This window comes from Lingula anatina, chromosome 3 (assembly GCF_051362555.1).
Source record: "Lingula anatina isolate TDL-2025a chromosome 3, LinAna3.0, whole genome shotgun sequence".
Classification (NCBI taxonomy): Eukaryota; Metazoa; Brachiopoda; class Lingulata; order Lingulida; family Lingulidae; genus Lingula; species Lingula anatina.
Genome location: NC_141769.1, coordinates 11915481 through 11937413, shown reverse-complemented (window position 1 = coordinate 11937413; position 21933 = coordinate 11915481). Strand labels below are relative to the sequence as shown.

The window sequence follows — 21933 nt, the reverse complement described above, 5'->3', positions numbered from 1 at the left end:
AAGAAGGAGCTACAACTTAATTTGTACCTCGAAATAAACCTAATTTCGCGGAGCGAATTGCCATGTCCTCTTTATATAGAAAGGACGTCAGGGCGGATAATGACCGTAACCGGTCAGTACGCGCTATTGGCCTCAAAGGTTCACAGCCAAATTATTTATACAGTCTTTTCCTCATACCCTGAGTGTCAGAGCAACGTAAAAGCTAGCTTGCTAAATATACCTTGTGGTGGAGTCGCTTTATGGGTCATATATAAAATCAAGATCGAGCTGGCAATACCGGAATCTAGAACCTAGGGTATTTCCTCATCGCTTTAAAGTAGATGTCTATAAAATGTATCAATAAATAAAATTGGCTGAAAATTGACATCAAAAAGAGTATCTTATAAAAAAAGGTCTATGCGTAATCCTACACAGGTGTATTGGAAGAATGTTTGCATAAGTTTTATAAGAAATGTCACCCGAATCTGACAACATTGCCTGAACTCAATACCCATTTAAAATCCATTCGTCACTTTTGCTGTCGTCATGGCTACTGCTCTTTGGTTATAAATATGCACAACGACCCTTAACAAGAGACTTTTTTTACCTTTCACCAACGTCGCCGCTAGTCGGGAAATATGATATGCTCAACTAATGCAAATATATGGAGAAATGGCTTTCTTATATAAATGCATGAGTTTGACATTTTAACATCTTGATCGCTGTCAAAATAAATCTGTCAGAAATCTTTTCTGTGAGCGTCGAGCTCTACAGCGAAAAGCACTCTCCATGCAGCGTTCCCACTGCAGATTTCGATGAGAAGGGGCGTTACAATTAACCCTCTTTTACATAACTTCAGGCCGAAGCTTGATTGCAATATACCCAGATGAGCAACGTTCATATAATTCACCGGATAACACGATAGTTGGGATTCCACAAGAATCCCACGCGGAACACTGTATTGAAATCTCCTCGTACTAATGTTAGAATAGAATGGAAAGAAGATGAGATTTTTTTTCTTTAAATTCGGATTTTATAACTTTTTATGTCATCTATTCTTACGGGGACTTAAGGTCGTGCTATGTTAAACGCAAATGGCCATCAACTAATCTCTACACGTGTCTTGGTAAATCCGAGGTAGCCGAAATAGCTAAAATTGTCACAGGATGTTTACCTGTTACGACCCAATGATATCTCATTTACATACGTACTTCAGACACATTTACATGGGTTAACTTAAAATGCAACACTTCTTTTTCATTACTTTTTACGCATCACCCATGTATCAATAATGTAAAAGCTGTGCCGACTAGGCCCTTCTTCACGTCTAGCAGGTGTGCTTTTTGGTAAGTCAGCACGAAATCTTTGCAAGACATCAAAGATTTGGATTCAGATTTGAAAAAAAAAAAGAAAACGATTTATATAACAGGCAGGATTGCGAACTTAACGACATATATTTGGTATGTCGTTACAATTGTTATTTTTTTAAACAACTGATATAAGGAGATAAACTTTTATAAGGAGAGTAAATTTTCTCTGGACTGGATGGGGACGAGGACGGGAGGTGGGGGGGGGGGGAGATTAAGGAGTGAGCCAATACTTTCCATTAACATATATCACTGAAAATAATTGTTACAGCAGCAGGCTTCAGACCGATATTATAACTGCCCGATGGTCACTTGGCCATTTCGTCACATTTTAACTGTTGCGCCTACTTATCTACACACCAATCGGGAAAAATCTATTGCAATAATATTGAGTTCAGTATAGTAATATATTAATACCGTAATTCTTTAAGGTATAGCTGCGAGAAACGTAAAGAGGTTGAGCGCCATGGGAATTTCTTTAAATTTTCATCACTATATAGCGTAAAACTGTTTTCGAACAAAACGAAAAGGTGGGAGTGGTCGAGGCATTCAGGCAATAGGCCTAGTATTAAACAAGCTTCCATCCATTTGACACAGATGCTGATCTCAGCCCGTACAGTTGACTCATCTGCCATTCTTCTTTCATTTTATCACCGCTATTCTGCTAAGGAATTTCACCATTATCATGACTTGTTTACGACACAGATTATAAAATCTTTGTAAAATGCTTCACTAGTTGGGGACCAGTATGACTATCCTATAAAATGAACTTATTTGTCTCGTGACTTCTCTCAGCAGTCAGACGCGCACGCGAGGAAACCTGTCCTAACTGGCTTCTGGTCGTCCAAAGTGACCACGTGCCACGGGTCACCGCCTGGATAGAACGCAAGGGAGAAAACAAAAAGTAAGAGAAATGAAAAACGGACACAAGCAATATAGTATTTTATCTTACTTTTGTTTTTTATTTGTTTGTTTGTTTTATCATACTTAAGAAAAATGAGATAATTGACGGGTGATACTATGTCAACATGTTATTTGGTGGTATTATTGGTTTAATTTGTGCGGGCTAAGGGATTCTAGACTAGTGTAGACACATTAACCAATTTAAGCTTTTGGAAAACGGTCTAATGCTCGGATTGATGATCTTACAGTCACCATATTTGCAAATGAAAATTACGTATGAAGACACCCGGAGGGATTAGATGATAATCTCAGTCTATGGAAGATACCTATCTGCAATTATTCTCGCATTATTACAAACAAAACAATTCCACAAGAAATTTTGGCTTTATTAACTACTATTAATAGGACCGCGGTTTGTAAAATTCGCGTTTCATACTTAAGTCAATTGCCCAGCCCTGGATCAGTATAAAAAGAACGTGAATGTGTCGTGACTTTATTCGCCATCCAGGTGTGCAAGCGAGGAGAACTGCTTTCTACTGACTAGTGGTTGTCTAAACTGACCACTGAGTGATCGCTGAGTGACCAGTGAGTGACCACGGGTCATTGCGTAATAAGAACGCACGGGCGCAATAAAAAAGTAGGTGCAGTTGCGAGACGGATATTAGAAATGGATTTATTGTATCACTTCTTTTTTTTTTTTTTTGCTTATATTGATGAAAATTGAGGCAATACTTTTTTGAAGTGTGACATAATTTAGATAAATTTTTGCTGTTCACAAAGAGAATATTAAACTAAGACAAACCCTAATACCTAAACTGAGCTGTCGGTAAAATGGTCGCTTAGAGTGATAATCATACATTTAATTTTATTTGTTTACTTATTTATTTATTTATTTTTGATAATTTCATTTTCCTTTTCAAAATAAAAATTGTGGTATTTTATAGATTAGAGGCATCAACTTTTTTCTGTTTATCTATAATACGCTATTTCATTTGGCAGTCTGTTTCCAAGACCTGAATAATAAAAATGTGTAAATTGTCAACAGGAAACATTTATTATCCAATAATCGCATATAGCTATAACAATATTCAGCAGAGGAAAAGGGTTGAGAGCTATATAATCTTTATATATTTTATATATATAATCTGTCCATCCTTGTCTTTATTACTTATTCTGAAGGACCAAAACTCTCATCCTTTAATATAAGACGTGGAGCGTGAGATTCCTTGGCTCCATACAAATAAGGAACTGCAGTAAATGTGGGCACCTATTGTATGAGGGAAAATTGTCACTGGTCACAGTCGAAAAGAAAAATTGGCCTTGGAAGCATTGGCCAAGAAGAATGTCCACGTGTTATGGCAGGCAGTTCTAAATCACACGCTCTTATCTTCTTCCTCACGTAAAAATTAGGACAGTTTTGTTCAGAAACTGGACTGATGCATTTTGTTAATGGAAAACTTTTCTCCATGGTATGAGTCAGCAGGTCCGTCCAGGCACGGCAGATTTTGGCCCTGTGCCAGGTCGCATTGTTAGGTGAATTCTATCTATACGTCCCTATATAAGTCCTTTTTTTATAGCGGAGCGGCCCTCCGTTTTATTCTGTCATTGTGATTGATTGAAGACTGAAATGAATGTACTACTGATACAGGTATGGAAGCCAGTGTCGGAAAAGTAGTGTAAACATTCACTGCTGGATCATCCTTGTCATCAGTAGCGATTGGACGACGCATCTGAGATTGAGTTAAAGTTAAATCTTCACCACGAGTTCCTCTTCCTCGGATCCGAAAGGATTCTCGTCAATTGGTTGGTGTTCCTTGCGGCACAAGCAATTTTGGGCAAGTGTCAACGCATTATCGGCAATATTTAGCATTATTATTGGCACCTCGCCATTAGTGGGCGCATGTGTAGTATTTTATTTGATGTTTTAAAAGCTAAAGCTGCTTACAAAATGTGTATTGTGTAATTTGTAGGAAACTAAGCTGTTGAGGGTTTTTTTAGTCTTTTTAAACAATAGGTGAAACCACCCTTCTCGGGGGCAAAGTAGACAAAATCGTATATTGATGGCATTTAGAGATCCTTCTGTTCAAGATAAAGAAAAGTAAGTTTCGCTTAAAGTGGCTAGAATTACCCTGTAGCATACGGTCTTCAGTGAAACTATTTATTTATATATTATATTATTTATTTTGATCGACGTCTAATTCCAGCTGTGGACTAGGTCCTCGTTCACACCGATGATCTTTCATTCACGTTTTTTTTCGCTGAATTATTCTTAAACATTTGAACTGCTAGCCCGCAAAATATGTGGGGTCACTATCCTTTTTGGTTCCAGCACACTGACAACAAAAGCAAGTGCCTTCATTATTATAATTATTCGTTTTTAGTTATTTTGATTTGAACAAGTACGTACATAAAATGAAATGGCATTTCTGTATATCGTATGTGTATCGTTTATGTGACATCTATCACAGCTTTAAGCGTATGGAATCACCCTGTTTCCAGCGTTTTTAAATAAAAATACAAGCAGCGTATGAAACATAATGTTTTTGAACATGCTCAAAATATTTTATTTCCCTCTGGGTATGGGAACATATACCACAACTTTCTCTATACCTGAGACGTATACGACGTAAGTCTAACGTTTGTCTGCGTGTGGGCAATTTTTCTCAAATGTTTCTGTTAGCGCTGTACGCTATGTGTGAGAGTTCCTTAATATAAAAATGTTGGCCAATCCCGCTGACTCGCCCCTTTATGCCGTAAACATAACGCACAACTTGACAAGTCGAATCGTTAACCGTGACGCTCATGTAACGCACGGGACAAAATAGGCTGTAAGGGTCACAAAACATGTAAGCTTCTTCAACATTTCGTATCCCAGTGGTGTAACAAACTAGTAAGATGCACAAATATGTAAAAGAAATTCATTGGGTTTCTAACTTGGTGAAATTCCAGGCTTCCTTTGACAGGCTGAGAAGAACTCGCTGTTTGTTTGCTCTCTTCGAAGTACACACACACACACACACACACACACACACACACACATGATGATTTCAATTCATATTTCTTAAGAGGAAACAACGCATATTAGTGGAACAAAAACTTACCATATTAGCTATTTTATACGGTAATAGTAGTAGTAGTAGTAGTAGTAATAGTAGTATATGAAGATGGTATTGACGGATGTTTTCCCCAGTACAGCCTATGTGATGGAATGCCCCTTTGAATATAAGAAGAACGGGTAGGCTGTTAGGTGAAGCGAATAAAAAAGAACTTCACAATACAATGAAAGAAAATGATATCTATCGTTTCCAAAAAAAATCCCCGAGATGACGAAACTCTATCAAGGTTGACAAATTGTTACGTTCATAGGGATGAAATCACACAGTTCGCTTTGTAACTGCGTTTATGTTTAACATTGTGGCGAACCACTATCTTTTTCCATACATGTAAATCGAGCAAGTCTTTGTTGAATTTACTGTTTAATACAGTCTAAGATCTAATAATGGTATATTAGATCTTAGATACAGTGTAATTGTAATTTCAAATGACCCTAGAACAAACTAGAGATTGCTCACGCCCTGTCTATTAGACTTGACTGATTAGTCCAGCTACAGTAATAAGACCCCAATCAATTACGTTCGATTTAAGATAACAACAAAAACCTAACTTATAAAAAGTAATTCACTCTCACACCTCTACAAATCAGATATAAATTGGGAATTATGAGCCTATTCCACCGTTACAAATGTGCGTGTCATATATTAACAATTCGGACAACTATTGCAAAAAATGACGTTGGTCATTATATATATAACACGGGAGAAATGATGTATGAAATACATTTTTTGTGTAGAGTAATTTTTATATGTTAATTTTCATTTCTCTTTTGCTTTTGAAGCACCATGGCACCTCAAAAAACATCGAAACTGGTGACAGAAGAGGGCAATAAAGACGGCTACGACAACCCTGGGTTTGACGCTGATAACAAAAAGGTACGGGCAGCGACATATGAATTTAATGTAATTTAGTTTGATTTGATTTAATTCATTCGGTAGTGTCGAGTCACCATATCAATGTGGATTCTAATCCCGTAAGATGACAAAGAAGATGAGAGACCTCCGGCAGACCTATGGCGTCATTTTGTCCTAGATGTTATTTTGATTGAGATCTATCGTACCGTAAGCCAAAAGTTACGTCGTCCGCATGCTGTGTCTGTATAAACCTGTGAAGCCAACAGATATAGGTTGGATGGTAAATTGAATGAATTCTTCTCTACTCATGTTTCACTTCGACCCCGTTTCCATAGACACCATAGGTCTACGTACATCGATCCAGCTCTGCGCGGACTCTCGCTGAATGCAGTAAGATGTAGATATTACCACACTTCCCCCTGGCATTGAGTAGAATACAAAAAAAAAAAAAAAACTGGTAATTATACGAGTACGTTGGTAACAAGAGAAGGCGTGTCATTCAGTTAAGCTAATAGCACTCAGTGAGAGTCCCCGCAGAATTGGACCGATCTACGTAGACTGATGTTGTTTATGGGAATGGGGTCTGTGTTTTATTATAAGTTATCCGTGGTTTTTTCACCAGTTTTACGTGCTCAGACTGTATAGTGAAAGAAAGTAGTTGTTTATGGGACAAATGTTTAGCTTTTTGTTAACTAATGGTGTATTCCCAGAGATTTAGATCGATCCAGAGATTCAGGTTTAGATCGACGTAACTCCCTGGGGGTTCACGCTAAATTGTAGTCAGCCGAGCGCGCACCATAGTTAATTACCCCCTTACAGCTTTCAGATCTTGATCTTAAACCCTAGTTATAAGGTATGGTGATAAATGGTCAATTGTAAACACGTTATCGATAATGCCAAAGATAAATGTTGAGGAATACTTCTTTCTGCTACCATTTTTTCTCTCTTCAATAAAGTCGTATTTCTTGTGCGTTTTTTTTTTTCAAAGCGTGAAGAACAAAAAAGCAGCACGTTATGATTTTAATATGTACCTTTCTTTTTTAAAAATAAAAATCCATTTTTAAGATTAAGTGAAAAGTCTGGGCACAACGGTCTGTTTACGGGACGCTCGAAACACGGCAAAACTTCGCATCGTTGATCAACATCACAGTAATGGAATGTTTAATCTAAGCTATAAAGAAAGTATTATCCAGTCAAATGATGCCACAACCATTAATGCAGTATACCGCCTTCTATGGACACCATCTTTATACATGTATTATATTACAAATTGATGCTTATTTTCACGAAAAAAGGAAATAGATATATGATAGCGGATAAAGTTACCGAGTGTGTTACGAACGTACATTTTACATCGTGTAATGTACACCTACATGACCCACGAACGACGATAGGTGTGCCAAGATTTGGATGGGGGGTACACTCTGACAACAGTGTCTGCTATGCTAGTAGTCTGTTATAAATTTATTGTATCGCCTATGCTTTAATTTTGTATAGGCCTACTATATTAGATGCCCCCTGATAGCAGAGGAGCTGGACATCAGTTAACATCTGTGGGGCTTGGTATAGTCACTTAATCATAAGCGGCATCTCAGTGTGGGACACTGCTTTTCGATTTGCACACGTACAAGTACTTGTGGAGAAATAAAACGCGGTGACAAATATATACAAGAAGACCGCATGCATGCATGTATCAAGGTGTAAATTATTACCATTTCACCGTGCATAACGATACAAGAATTAGTGTTGGTTAGTTTCTTCACTTGAGGTCGTGTAACCAGGACCCCTCGTGTGGTTCTGAACACACTTGACACGCACTCGTAATAATGATCATTTTATACGGTATTGAAATTATGCAGTGGATAATTGCTCTGTTTTGGCGATAATACCTTTCGATTGTAAGCTTTTACTATTTTGCCAATCGAGACACTGTATGCAGATATGGGGTTTTAAATATATACACATAAAGAGTTTTTACGAAAATATGTTTTAAAAGTATTTTAATTGGACACTTTGATTTATACGATATTAACAATCTTCAGATACGGTCAGTAGCTACTACAACTCCAATGCTTCTAGAGCATACAGTGTGCTTCAATTGTCACTTTTTTCTAAAATGTCAAATTTAATGTTTACCCAGTATATATGAAAAGGAGATTTTTGAAGCGGCGGAATTGTACACTTTTAACTAAATTGGCTCAAGAGAGTCTCTGCATCATGGTTATATCAAACTACAACGTACATGTGTACCTGCCATGTTGCATGGCTTATCTTAAATGAGGCGCGGAATCTTTTCTAAAATCAAATCCGTAATTGAAAAGAGTTGCATATACAGTTAAGTAACTCTCAAAAAGAGTCTCATTTTCCTCCTGGTTTGAAACTATAATTTTGTATTATTGTCCTAATTACAGCTTTCTCTGTAAAAAAGTAAATGTAAACGAGAAATAAAGTTAAACTGAAGGTGCCAGTATATTGAGTGTGAAACACGGGATGGCAGAAACAACGAACAGTTTACATGGTACTTATGGCTCGGTGCTCAATGCACTATTTTGGCAAGGTTGTCCAATATATATTTTAGGAAGCGGACGTATTATTATGTCAATTTAGAATGGTTAGCGTATGGGTCATTGGCCTTTTGTGATGGTTGGATATCGCACATGGTGACACACTATTATGTCATTATTGCATCTACACGTTTCACACCTTGGTCGTATCAAACGTTTTCACTCGAGTTGGAACTGTGGTAAAATAAACCGGTTTATTGCTTTATTTTTGTTCATAGCAATTTGAAAGAATGCTGTGTGTAATTTGTGTCATGACTACATGATGTGCATCAGGTATTACAGTATGACATCCCCTTAATAAACGGGCCATAAAGTGATATGTTGTCATCAAATTCCCATAGAAAATTTGTTCTCTTTTAAGCCCAAAGAAAAACGCGTTTACTTTTAATTTACTGATTAGCCATCCGTGTCCCACTTAAAAGCAATGAGGAGGTTTTACTGTTTTTGTGAATCACATTTTAATTAAATGTGTTTCGAGTTGAAATGTGCAAAATATTTTTGTTTCTATATAGGACCCACTTAACAACCACTTATTTAGTGGGTCCTAGGGCGCATTCCCGTAGATTTTAGATCGATCTATCCCCGTGGGGAATCTCACTAGATTACTGTCAGATAATCCGGCTTAAATGTCCGTCCCGCCTACTACAAGCTGTAAGGGGGTAATTAACTTTCGTGCCCGCTCGGCTGACAGCTATTTAGCGTGAACCCCCAGGGAGTTAGGTCGATCAAGTTGGATCGATCTAATCTCTGGGAATGGGGTCCTAGTTTCTATCAAATAAACGTTGTACTCGCTCCCCCACCCCTGCCATTTCACTACAACACTAACAACAGGATCCAAGGTCTTTCTTCGGTGGGGAAGGGGGTGGGGGGAGAGGGGGACAGTAAAGGGGGGGGTGCTCGCTCACCTATACAAAGTAAAATACCTTCGAGCAGATAAATAAAATTAATAATCAGTTGTTGTTAATAAAGCCACAAATCAATTTTGCCTTTGGGGACAACGTTCCTTACATGCGGCTACTGGTAGTTCGCATGCTACGGGTATATGCTATTAGAAACTTTGAACCCGGATCGCACGCCACCTCTTCAATGAAATTATGAAACAGATCGATAAACGCTAAAGATGAATACATAATCGGGTGCATTTAAGAGTAACTATTCAACTGTATGCTAGTCTTAGCTATTTAACAATGACTTTGCGACGCCCGTTAAGTAATATTATACTAACTTTCACTTGGGTATACTTATCAAAGGAGATAGATTATGTTGATTATAAAATCTGAACATCAGGGTGCATGGCACCGCCAGGACACTCCCCATCGAACACCGAGCGTAATGCACTTATACGAGTAATGGGTTACTCGTTGTTGTTCAAATAGGCGTCATACATGTGGCTTACTGCTTTTTGGCCAAATAGTCCAGTTTTAAGGATGTCAATTAGGGAAGAAAGGATTGGGAGGTTTTATTCATTTATTTTCTTTTATTTGACACGAAATTATAAAGATGGAATGTCAAAACCATTTTTGTTGTTTTGAAAGAAGTTTCCCTATAGTTGTTTTTTTAAATGCAAAATGAATATATATAGATATTAGTTGGAACACAGTGTGATACGGATTTTGAACTAAGACCCTTATCGTTTGTTTCCGGGATTTGATGATTTGTTTTTAATACTTTTTGTACGGCTAACGGTTGACGCGTTGCACGTGTACTATAGAAGAAATATGCGCCATAAGCGAAGATATGAGTGGGTCTGTGAAAGTTGACTTTTGCCATAAAAACAGTATGGTAATGATTTTATTCACAGCACTTGAAATGTGTTGTTTTCCGTTCTGTGGTTTCTTTCTGTCACCAAGTGAAATGAATAAAAGTTGCCATGAATAATTTGAAAGCGTTAAGCGCATAACAAGCATTAACGACAAGATTTTAATGAAGGTTAGCAGTGGAAAATAGAAACGACTCAATGGTAATGTGTGTTACATACCCACGCTTGCATATTAATTGTTTGTTTAGTCATATGACGAAACAATTTATTTACCATGTACGACATTTGCATTCAAGATAAGTACTCATTACTCTTATTTCTGAAATAATTGTCACGTACGCACTAAGTTTCCCTCAATTTGTTTATGTAAGCATTGTTGAATTTTAATTTTTTTTTTTTTTTTTTTATATAAATCACCACTTATGTCTTTTGGAGAAAAATATTCGTAATTTGTTGCATAGTTCGAGAGCTCTAAGATGTTTCATCTACTTTGAAGTCGTAACATGTGGAATTTTAATAAAGGTATTTTAAGTACGTCTTGTATCATCGAAATCTTCACGATAATACAAATGTAAGGGCGATGATTTTCTTCAGTTTGACCCTGTGCGTGACATCGTATCGATTTTTTGACGTTATCGGGAAAACCAGAAACGATAACGATCCGTTACAGTCACGAAATAAAATAAAAAATCCACATCAGTTTGCAAGAATGAATAAAAATAAACCAAACGTTTGTAACTTACATTTATTTATAAAATTTTATGCTGGTTAAGGTAGTAAGCATAGAGAGAGAGAGAGAGAGAGAGAGGGAGAGAGAGAGAGAGAGAGAAGGCTATCGTATATTTTCATCTTTTCTCGGCTCTGCAAATTTTAGTTGAAATCAAACATGTAGCATACTATCATGTTGCCTATTTCCATCCATCAGCGTGTTATTTGTATTATAGTTTCAAATTTATTTCGACAAGTTTAGACCTACGATGACTATCTAATACTTTCTGTTCTTTCATCTTATAGTCAGCACAAAAGCATGGAGACAAGGAGCAGCCAAAGAAACGTAAGTAAACTACAGACGTTTTCACATACAGTTTTTCAGGATGATCGTTTTACAAAAGAAGTATTTGTGTTGTATTGTAAGTGCAAACCCAAAATCAACCAAAAGGAAAACTGACTTAAGTTTGGCCTACACTGTCATCCCGTTCACGTCAGTTTAAAAATGTCATTTGTATGCTGCTTACCCAAGTTTATGATCTTAAGTACAATTTATTTGCATATAGAATATACTTACTGCAGATTTTTAACAGCCAAAGTTAACCAAATCAGTTAATATTGATCACTTAGAGAGCAAAACAATCTGATCACATCCAGACCTATATGTCACGTATTCATCTCATTCACTTGATCTAGAAGGGAGCATGCGTGATTGATCATAAACCGGCCGACAGCTTTCAAAATCATACGCATTTTAAGCATTAAACATACGTTTTTGTGGGGAAAGTTCAATTGGGATGTGAGCCATACAAATGCTGTTTAAATTGACAAACCTGGGGACGCTCGGCATTGTTAAATGCAATTCATGGGTCCATTAACTGTCTGTGAGCTCAGATCTCCATGCATTCGCCAGTCTAGTGTCGCCATCTATTTGTGACTTATGAATCAATTTTGTTTCCATTTAGTTTTACCAAAGAATTATATTCCCTGGTTTTACCTATTTATAGATATTTGTGATGGTAATGGTTTAACTCACCGTTTACATGTTAAAAGGATTAGCCCGTGTCCGTCTTTTAAAAATTATATGTCTAGGTGATGTGTTTGAGGATTCCGACTGATCGATTTTTATAATAACGAGATTGGTTAACATTTACTGGTGTTCTAAAACGTGCAGTCTGCATAACTCTGGCCGTCCAAAATAAAATAATATATAGTAATATATATTTATATATCCAAATCCCTGTTTCTGTGCAACATTCCTCAAATTAGTAGAAAGCATTTTACAAAATGCGTTTTCGTATCAGAGAAATTCTTCCTGATAATGGTATTTTTCTACTTAATCCTGATGGAAAATTTGATCGTTTTCAGATGCGCTGCCTCATAATCCATTTCATAAGCGCAAGAAGGTGGATTTTTCCATCAACATCGACTCCGGTCATATTCAGTTGGAGCCGAAGGACCTGTTTTGCGAACTGTCTGTGTTGAAGAAGATGAAAGGAGTGGAAATGGAGGAATGGATGGAAACTGCCAGGTGAAAAAATACATTAAGTGTAATATTTAAGATACTCTTTATACCCCTTTCCCCCAACAGCGGGCTTATTGGTTTTTATCTTTTTTAAAGTGTTTAAACAAAGACCATTTGATTAAGGCTGAAAATGATTTTGAAACCTATAGAATTGGGAGTTCTTCTGTGAAAGAAATATTCTCTCTAACCAAGTACGTTATGAATTATATTATTTGTTCGTAGATGGGTTAAGTTCGAGGAAGTGTTGGAGCCCGGTGGTAAGCGTTGGTCTAAGCCTCGCGTGGCCACGTTGTCTTACAAGTACCTTAAAGAGCTGAAGGAAATCATACATGACGGCGTGGTCATTCTTGATCTGGATGGTTCAGACCTACTGGAGGTGTCTGGTAAGTAAATAATAATAATAATAATAATAGTTCTATTTGAAAGTTGTCAGGTGCTTGACAAACCGTATGTGATGGATTTCCTCTCAATATCGCTGTTTTTATTCTATCGATAAGTTTTCGCGCTTTCTGATAATCAGATTTAATTTGTACCTTTCCATTTTCTTTCTTCTATCTCCCCTCTCTCTCTCTCTCTCGATTTTCAAACAGCATTTATTTTCTAGACATGCTCGTGTATCGCCTGATGAAGTCACAATACCACGGCCTGGATCTTGAAAAAGTGATAGAGGTCTTTCTTCGGAAACACCATCATCCACACGAGAAAAGGTCCAAGATCAGGGCTCCCACCGTTGATGTCACCGCACAACAGTACACGAGTTCTATGCGCGTGCCGCCGTGTAAGTGAATTCATCATCACCACTACCGCCGTATTGTCATATCGTAAAAATTATAAGACACTCTTTGAAAAAAACTTAATATGAAAGTGCATATAAGGACTGAAAGAAAATATCACGATGAAGACTAACATTATCGCCAGTTTGTGATGCAAGATAAAAAAATTCACCTTAGTTGTTGCATCATGCTCTCTTCGTTTCTCTCGTATATAGATTTTATACAATGTCAATATGTACTGATAATCAGCTTATAAGATAGATTCCTCATTATGATAATAAGCACGGTGACAATATAAGAAAGGCAAAAGAAAAGTCATCACTTCAAAACGCGAAAGTAGTAATTTTCAGGTATGATTACACGTATCGGGTATATGATTTTGTATGTGGATGGTTGACTTTTAAAATAATTTTTGCGCTTCTTTATGCGGATAGGTGTATAGGGCCTATTCGTAACGCAAAGCTAGAATTAGCACATTTCTCAATGCTTCCATTCGAATTTCGTATTTGATTGAATGATATTGTCCGATTACAGCTCCATCTGTACGACAGCGGGCCTCGTCCATCTCCAGTAGCTTCAAGAGTTTCCGCATGACGTCAGATGACGAAGACACGGGTCACGAGACTGACGGAGTAGACCGAATGGGGGATTCCGAGTGGGATTATGAGCCCGAGTTTCCCGATTCCCCCGATGTTCCGCCTAGGCAAGACAGTGCTGAACGCCTGGAGATGGAGGGAAAAGATGTTTTGGGGCCAGTGCTTAAAACGGAATACAAGGTAGAGATCATCGGCGTATCATGACCATGTTTCGATATTCAATATGTAATGGTTAAAGCTATTATTGTACATGTGTGAATAATAAATTTTATTTGAAAGGCCATGCCTTTAGTGCAACCTGTATGTTGCTATTGGTATAAAACTTTAAAGCGTATGTTAAGATACTTCACAGTGTATTACCACATCATGGGATAAGCATTATTAAATGATTCTTTCCAGTTTGAAACTTTTTGCTAATACTGAACGACCGGTATATAGCAGGCTGTAAAGGCTTCTGCCTTAACCGCTTGAAGTAGTGAATCTCAAAAAAGTTTAACCAATAGATTAATGCTAGGACGCTTTCGCTTATTTTCTGAAGTTTTATTTGTAGCCAAATCGCAACTTTTTGCGAAAGATTCCACCAGGCGCTGAAGCGTGCAACATCTGCGTGGGCGAGGCAGATTTTCTCTCTCATCCCATGTTCGTCCTTGCTCGGCTTTCTTCGGGTGTAGTACTGGGAGACATGACGGAGGTTCACCTTCCAAGCAGGTTCATTTTGTTTCTCCTGGCCCCCAAAGGCGGACAGAACGTCATAAACTACGAGGAAATGGGACGCGTCATGGGGACTCTGATGAGCGATGAGGTATTTTTTTTAATGTTCACTTATTCTTGATTGTTTGGTGACATTACTGGATAGAGGGACTAAAAAATTCATATTCTCCGTACTCGTTATTTTCATTACTGTGTTGTCAGTTATTCCCAGAGCGGAGTGCTTGTATTTTTTCCACATCATAGTAAATAGACATAACTGTGCATTATGTGAAAAGGGATTAATTTCAAAGTAGCAATATTTCTCTGTTTTTTAACCTATTATTTGACATTAACTGATTATTTGTATGATGCTACAATAAAATTGGACAGAACTTTGAAACGAAGGGGAAAAATGGAAAATGCACTTAAAGGCTTATATTTGTATTTTAGGTGTTCAAAGAAGTCGCTTACAAAGCACGCTCTAAACATGACATCATGCTCGCCATAGACGAGTTTTTGATAAATTCGACACTGCTGCCACCCAGTGAATGGGATCCTTCCATTAGAATCGACCCGCCTCAAAATGTTCCAGCACAGGTACAGCTCGCGAGGAAAGGAGAATATGTTGATGAATGAATATTCAGACTGTAAAATACGTCGGGAGGAAATATTCTGAAGTTGGCTTTGATTAAAACCTTTGTTTCAATACGAATCCTTGATTAACAAATAAGGATGTTAAAATAAAAAGAATTCTAAAATGTAGTGCGCAAACAAGTAAAAAAGTACAAGTGGTGATGATCTTGTTATAGGCGGGCACCCCTATTCCATATTCTCAAATTCTGTTGCTTTAGTTATTTTGGACAAATGCTTTCAAATTAGCTACCAAAGCATTAAGGATGTCCTTTTAGCGTGGTGATTTGATGGTGGTTGCCTCTCATTTGACAAAGAATGTTTTTGTATGATTTGATATTTGTTACGACATAATTTTAGACTCAAAGGCGGAAGGCTGCAAAGACCATATGTAACCTCGATCACCAGAAGCACATTCTGCCGGACGACCAGCATTCTGACTCGGAGGACGAGGATGAGCATGCGCGGGAAACCGGTGTGTCCGAGGAAATCATGTTGTCCAGGACTGGGAAGTATGTGAATTCATAATATAGAAACACACAGCAATGTGAAAAATACGAAAAAAAACGAGCCCACTTGACAACATTTAATAAAAGTGCCTTGAAGTTTATTCATTTTTTTATCTTGCTCATATTGTGCCCCTACAGGTGCTATTCTCTGTCAAAAAATAGACCCTTTCAGTGACGAATATCCATTTTCTTTATGTAGATTATTTGGCGGATTGGTTAAAGACGTTAAAAGAAAGTGGAGTTTTTATGCAAGTGACTTTAAAGATGCGCTGCACGTGCAGTGTTTGGGGACGTTCATCTTTTTGTACTTTGCCATGTTAGCTGCCAACATGACCTTTGGTGGATTGCTGGGGATAGCGACAGAACAACGAATGGTATTTCTCTCTCTCTCTCTCTATCTCTCTCTCCTAGTCGGCATATTGTGTAGTGCTTTGAAAACTACAGATTCTTTTCAATAAATCATTATTTAAAAGTTATTCTGCATAAAAAGGCATTGCATTTTCGGTAATACAAAATCTCTTAATAAATGGACATTCATTAATTGTCTTTACCTCAGGGCAATGTGGAGAACCTATTGGCGGCTGGTTCCTGTGGTATTGTCTACGTGCTATTTTCGGGGCAGCCACTCTCCATTTTGGGTAGTACTGGCCCGTTTTTGTTGTTTGAGGGGTTGTTTTATTCCTTCTGCGTGTAAGTGAATACGTTTTAAGCTCTGTAGGCCTACTTGGTAATCGTGAATTTCGTTACGTGATAGTTTTAAAGGAAACAAAGACAAACAATTAAGAGTTGTCGTACATGTATTAAGGAATAACAGTCGATTTGATTACATGTAACAAAGACATAAACTTTCAAAATAAACTTTCAAATTTTTTCAGGGAGAACGGCATTGATTACTATCCCTTCCGGTTTTGGGTAGGCATGTGGACCTGTGTAATCTTACTGGTAGTGGTGGCATTTGATTTTAGCGCCATGGTGAGATACATAACAAAGTTTACGATGGAGAGTTTTGCAATGTTGATCGCCATCATTTTCGTATTTGACGCTTTTGAGAAGACATTCAACATCCTGAATGAGGCACCATTCAAGTCTCATACCGCACCACCGGATGCTCATTTGTGCGACTGCGTGAGAAGACTCAACACAAGTGACGTCATCATTTCGAGCATAGATAACGTCACAGCTGACGTAAATGGTGTCATCAAGTTTGATCCAAGCGATGTTCTAAAGAATGCCAACTACAGCCTCTATCAAGAGCTAACACATTTTCACGATGTTGTAGTTAGTGGATGTGATGCTTTGGGAGGTCAGTTGGAAGGGGCAGAATGTTATGACCATACTAAGTACAAAGCGGACGTTTTCTTGTTTTCCACCTGGCTTTTCATAGGAACTTTTGGAATTATAATGGCTTTGAAGTCCTTCCAACGTAGTGGTTACCTTCACTCAAAGGTAAAGTGTGCTAAGTTTACTAAGTTTTATTTCTTCTTGAATAAAATCATCACAATGCACATGTACAACTTCATGTGTACATGTATGTCTTACCTATTTAAAACTGCCCACTGGTTGGTAGATTAATGCAGCAACTGATAAAGTACTGCCCGCATTACATCTATATGTTTAAGACTGTTTAAGGTAGGTATCCTAACAACGAAGGCTATATTTTGATAGTTTGTATGAATGTTTAGTGTAAATAAAATTAAAATAGATGTAAGGATAAAATCTAAGAGATTTTTGTCAAAATATCAGTTTGCTGATTGTATATTGAAGGACTCTGAGTTCTGTAAGTTGTTCTGCTTTAAACAGTGATTGTTGACTTCAGGTCCGCTCTCTGCTGGGTGATTTTGCTGTCCCCTTGGCAATAGCAGCCATGGTGACACTAGACCGACTGGTGGACATAGAGACACCAAAGCTCAAAGTACCAACGGAGGTCAAGGTAATATCCAGTTATGTTTCCACTCTGTAATATCCAATTGTGTTTCCACTCAGTAATATCCAGTTGTGTTTCCACTCTGTAATATCTAATTGTATTTCCACTCAGTAATATCCAGTTGTGTTTCCACTCAGTAATATTATTATTCTTGTTTGTTGTGAGGTCATTGACTGTAAACTGTCTGTCGAAGTTAATTTTTTTTAAAGATTTTATATGAAAATTGCTCTTTCAAGTTTTATACCAAAATTTGTCCAAAGAATTGCCATTTTAAAGAGGAGAATTATTCAGTGCACCGAACTGACGACGTCTTTTTTTCCAGCCGTCTTACGACCGCAGTTGGATTATAGATCCCATGGGCAAAAACGCATGGTGGACAATCGTGGCCGCCATCTTGCCGGCTCTTCTGGTGTCCATTCTGGTCTTCCTGGCCCAGCAGATCACCTCCGTTATCGTGAACAGGAAAGAAAACAAGTTAAAGGTAAGTTTTCTTGAAACATATGTATGGATACATTTAACAGAATTTCATGTTGATAACTAATCATTTTAAAAGATGTCTTAGAAGGACAAGTGGTTGCAGAGCCACGTATGTTTTGTTCTTTCAGCCACAATCTAAAAGTCTAAATTTTAGCCATTTTAGAATTATTCAAAAAATTTAAAAATGGCGATTTTTGAGAATAATTAGATTTGACTTTCAGTTACTTCCACCTTTGAGCAATCATATTTAAATTTTGGTGCCGTATCACTGTGAAAGAAGTATACTGTGTACTTTTATTACAATTTTATTACTTACAGAAAGGCGGTGGCTACCACCTGGACATATTCATAGTAGCTATACAGATTGCTGTGTGCTCGGCCCTAGGCCTCCCCTGGATGGTGGCGGCGACAGTGCGGTCAATGTCCCACGTCAACAGTCTCAAGATGACCAGCGAGTGCAAGGCGCCGGGAGAGAAACCGACGTTCCTGGGAGTGAGGTGACCGTTCTATCTTGTTTTTAGTTTGATATGGCTGCAAAAGGCTCTACTGATATCAGTGGAATGCGTTATATTGAATATATTGATAACTCTGACTGTCTAGTGACCTTATTTTAACTGCCCTTACTGTTTAATTTTATGCATCATTTGTGTTGTGCCTCTGCATAGCACCTATAGAATGACATGATGTTCTATGTAAAAGTAATGAAGACTCTGCTCCTTCTACAGAAAGCTTTAAATAATTTTGGCTCGGAAATTTAAAAGAAGTCTTCAGTAAAATGGAAGTAATCACTGATAACCCTTGGATCTTCCTCTCTACAGATCTCGCTTTGAACCCCATCGCGTATTTAAAATATTGAACAAATCTTAATCCGTATAATCCAGGATCTAAATACGCATGTTAAGCAAGTTCCTTTCTAAAAGCACGTGTAGGTGTATTATCTTGTCTGTTGAGTGATAAATATTGCGATTTTTGTACCCAGGGAGCAGCGAGTCACCGGGTTACTGGTCTACACGGTTCTTGGTTGTTCTGTCCTCATGTCGTCGTTTCTGAACGTAAGTACCATTAATATACATGTATCACAGGCGTTAGACACTTCAAAAAGGCTTGAGTACTCAATGCTCTGAAACATATATTTCGTCCGATGCAGTATTATGTATTATTTATTTGTAATTGTCTTGCTTTTTCCTTCAGTATATACCGATGCCCATTCTCTATGGCGTGTTTCTGTACATGGGTGTGTCGTCACTGTACGATAAAGAGGTAAGTTGTAAAGGCGTTAAGTTACGGGCCATGTCGAAGAATGCATATGGACAAGGAACCTGTCACCTTTCAGTTTTCCAATTCAAATATTTGTCAATTTTACCGGTACAAAACGTTCTACCTAGCTACCTCTAAGTGCAAAATATTAAACCCTCAGTTCTGGTTTTACTGGTTTTATCGAAAGTCGAGAATGGCTGCGTGTAAACAGCTATAAATTTTATAGTAATTTGACTACAATTCTTTCATGAAACTTGCAGTAAGATTTAAAATTTATATTAAAGAACCTCATTTATTTCACTTGATGATAATCCATTATTCTACTAACTTCAGGTTGTGCAAAGAGTCCTCATCATGTTCATGCCCCAGAAATACCAACCGGACTATATGTTTTTGCGCCACGTCAAGACGCGTCGAGTTCACCTTTTCACCATCATTCAAATTGTGTGCTTTGCACTACTTTGGGTGGTGAAGTCAATTAACATTATCTCTATGGCGTTTCCACTTATGGTGAGTATAACTGGGTGGTCGCTAAAGGTTCATATTTTGTTGAAGGTGAAATGTAGCTCAGTGAATAAGAGGAATACAGACGAAACATGGAAGTTAAACTTACTCTGTGTTTTATAACGATACCTTCAGTATTTTCCACAGTTTCAGAAATGGTTCTCTTGTAGTTGGTGAATATTTCTGTTTTATATTCGGGAAAAAAACTAGAACATACATGTAAGTAGGTGACAGTGTAAGGGTTTATACAAAACAGTTTTGAGTTATGATTTGGGTGCTGTTATTGTTTGTACCACAACGACCAATCTCCCGTTCCTTGCATCTATGAATGTTTTCCATTCTATTAAAACATTCATGTCATCCTTGTCTAGGTCCTGCTCATGTGCGTTGCCAGGAAACTGATGGAGCATATCTTCAACATGAGAGAACTGTTCTGGCTGGACAACTTACTGCCAGAGTCCAAGTCGAAGGCCAAGAAGGTATTTAAAACTGTACTGCAGGAAACTAATGTGGACGAGCGTTAAAGGGATAACAACTGTTCATTTTGGCACAAAAAAAAAAAGAATTTTTCTGGGGTAAACAGCAATTTTCCTATATTAACCAATGAATAATGAATCCATTTCTGCATCCAAAGTTAGTCTCTGTTTTTTTTTTTTTTCTAAAAAGTTTTTTATTTTTGTAATAATCTCTTAAGAGAGTAGTGGTCAGATGCCATGCACATATTTCATATTAATTACTGTAACTGCTGTTTTTTGGTAAATAGAATATGTTATATTTCTACATATATGTGTTGTTTACAGTGTATTTATTGTGAAATATAGATCTCATAAGAAGAGTTGTTATCCCTTTAACAATTAACCACTTACATCAGTAGTAGGAAATGATATACAGAAATAGATATTTATAATTAGAGTAGTAATAAGAATAAGCGTAATGATTATAATGATAAAAATAAATAGGAACTTGATGCAGATTTGATGTTTCGAATATTGTCACCAAATTGTGCATCTTTTTACAGGCCGAGGAAGCTAAGGAGATGGAAATGAAACAGACAGAAGAGGCAAAGCAAAATGGAACAACGGTGTCAAATGGCGAAGCCGTTACTGATACTGAAGACGAAAAGAAAATGAATGAGGTGGTCGTAGGCATTGAGAGCAGCCGCTTATGAGTGGTCTTATTGCACTGCCTGGGCACAATTTAAATTTATAATGTGAAAAGACAAGTTTTTACTAAAAAAAGTTTTGTTGTCACAATTCAGTTCACATGCCGCTTAATAACAACCCTTGGCATGCTTTTAAGTCGATGGAATTTCGACCCATGCAAAATAGTTTCCTTTTTGCAGTGAAAGGGAAACAGCAAATGTAACCGTAAAGTGGATTTTACCTACTTTAAATATAATCTGAGGGTTTACATGTCAAAAAGAGAAAAATTTGCATAATGTCGAATTATAATCAAAATCGGAAAAAAATGTTATAACGATTTTGCATATACTCCATTGAATTCTAATTAAAAAGCATTTACTTTCACAAGTTCAATACTAATTAATGTTTTTCACTCTTGTTCACCCAGATGATAAAAATCATAATCATATGAATTTATATAATGGATAATCATATTATTTGGTGATATATACATATAGGTCATATTCATTTAATTCAATAAAACTCTTTGTTATGTAGTTGACACATTTTATAAGTTACACTTTTTACCATATGTTATATACAGTGCTAATTTTGTCTGGTTTTGCGCGAGTTTATTTCATTAACGGTTTTGGTAACAGAACTGAAACTTTGAATATCA

The 21933-nt window shown here is 37.2% G+C and overlaps 1 protein-coding gene across 3 annotated transcripts; it reads left to right on the top strand.

The window, feature by feature from the left end:
- The first annotated feature begins 2088 nt into the window (after window positions 1-2088).
- On the top strand, window positions 2089-21816 carry LOC106159772 (sodium-driven chloride bicarbonate exchanger). 3 transcript variants are annotated; one of them, XM_087008621.1, is made up of 21 exons: window positions 2089-2250; window positions 6145-6238; window positions 11555-11594; window positions 12617-12779; window positions 12996-13156; window positions 13378-13551; window positions 14081-14322; window positions 14693-14944; window positions 15283-15429; window positions 15823-15974; window positions 16171-16345; window positions 16528-16661; window positions 16847-17417; window positions 17788-17901; window positions 18218-18376; window positions 18691-18869; window positions 19352-19424; window positions 19564-19632; window positions 19963-20139; window positions 20505-20612; window positions 21152-21816. In XM_087008621.1, exons 2-21 carry the CDS (start codon window positions 6149-6151, stop codon window positions 21299-21301), a joined length of 3330 nt encoding a protein of 1109 aa, XP_086864747.1. In that variant the 5' UTR covers window positions 2089-2250; window positions 6145-6148; the 3' UTR covers window positions 21302-21816. The 3 variants fall into 3 exon arrangements, with proteins under 3 accessions (XP_086864747.1, XP_086864749.1, XP_086864748.1); XM_087008623.1 differs by lacking the exon at window positions 2089-2250 and adding an exon at window positions 2760-2886; XM_087008622.1 differs by lacking the exon at window positions 2089-2250 and adding an exon at window positions 3857-4084.
- Window positions 21817-21933: the final 117 nt, after the last annotated feature.

Excerpts from the sequence above, each read along its gene's own strand:
- LOC106159772 (XM_087008621.1), top strand. The coding sequence starts at position 6,149 with ATGGCACCTCAAAAAACATCGAAACTGGTGACAGAAGAGGGCAATAAA. Across the intron at positions 14,323-14,692 it reads TGCTTAAAACGGAATACAAG|CCAAATCGCAACTTTTTGCG; the intron begins GTAGAGATCATC and ends TTTTATTTGTAG. Across the intron at positions 17,902-18,217 it reads AAGTACCAACGGAGGTCAAG|CCGTCTTACGACCGCAGTTG; the intron begins GTAATATCCAGT and ends CTTTTTTTCCAG.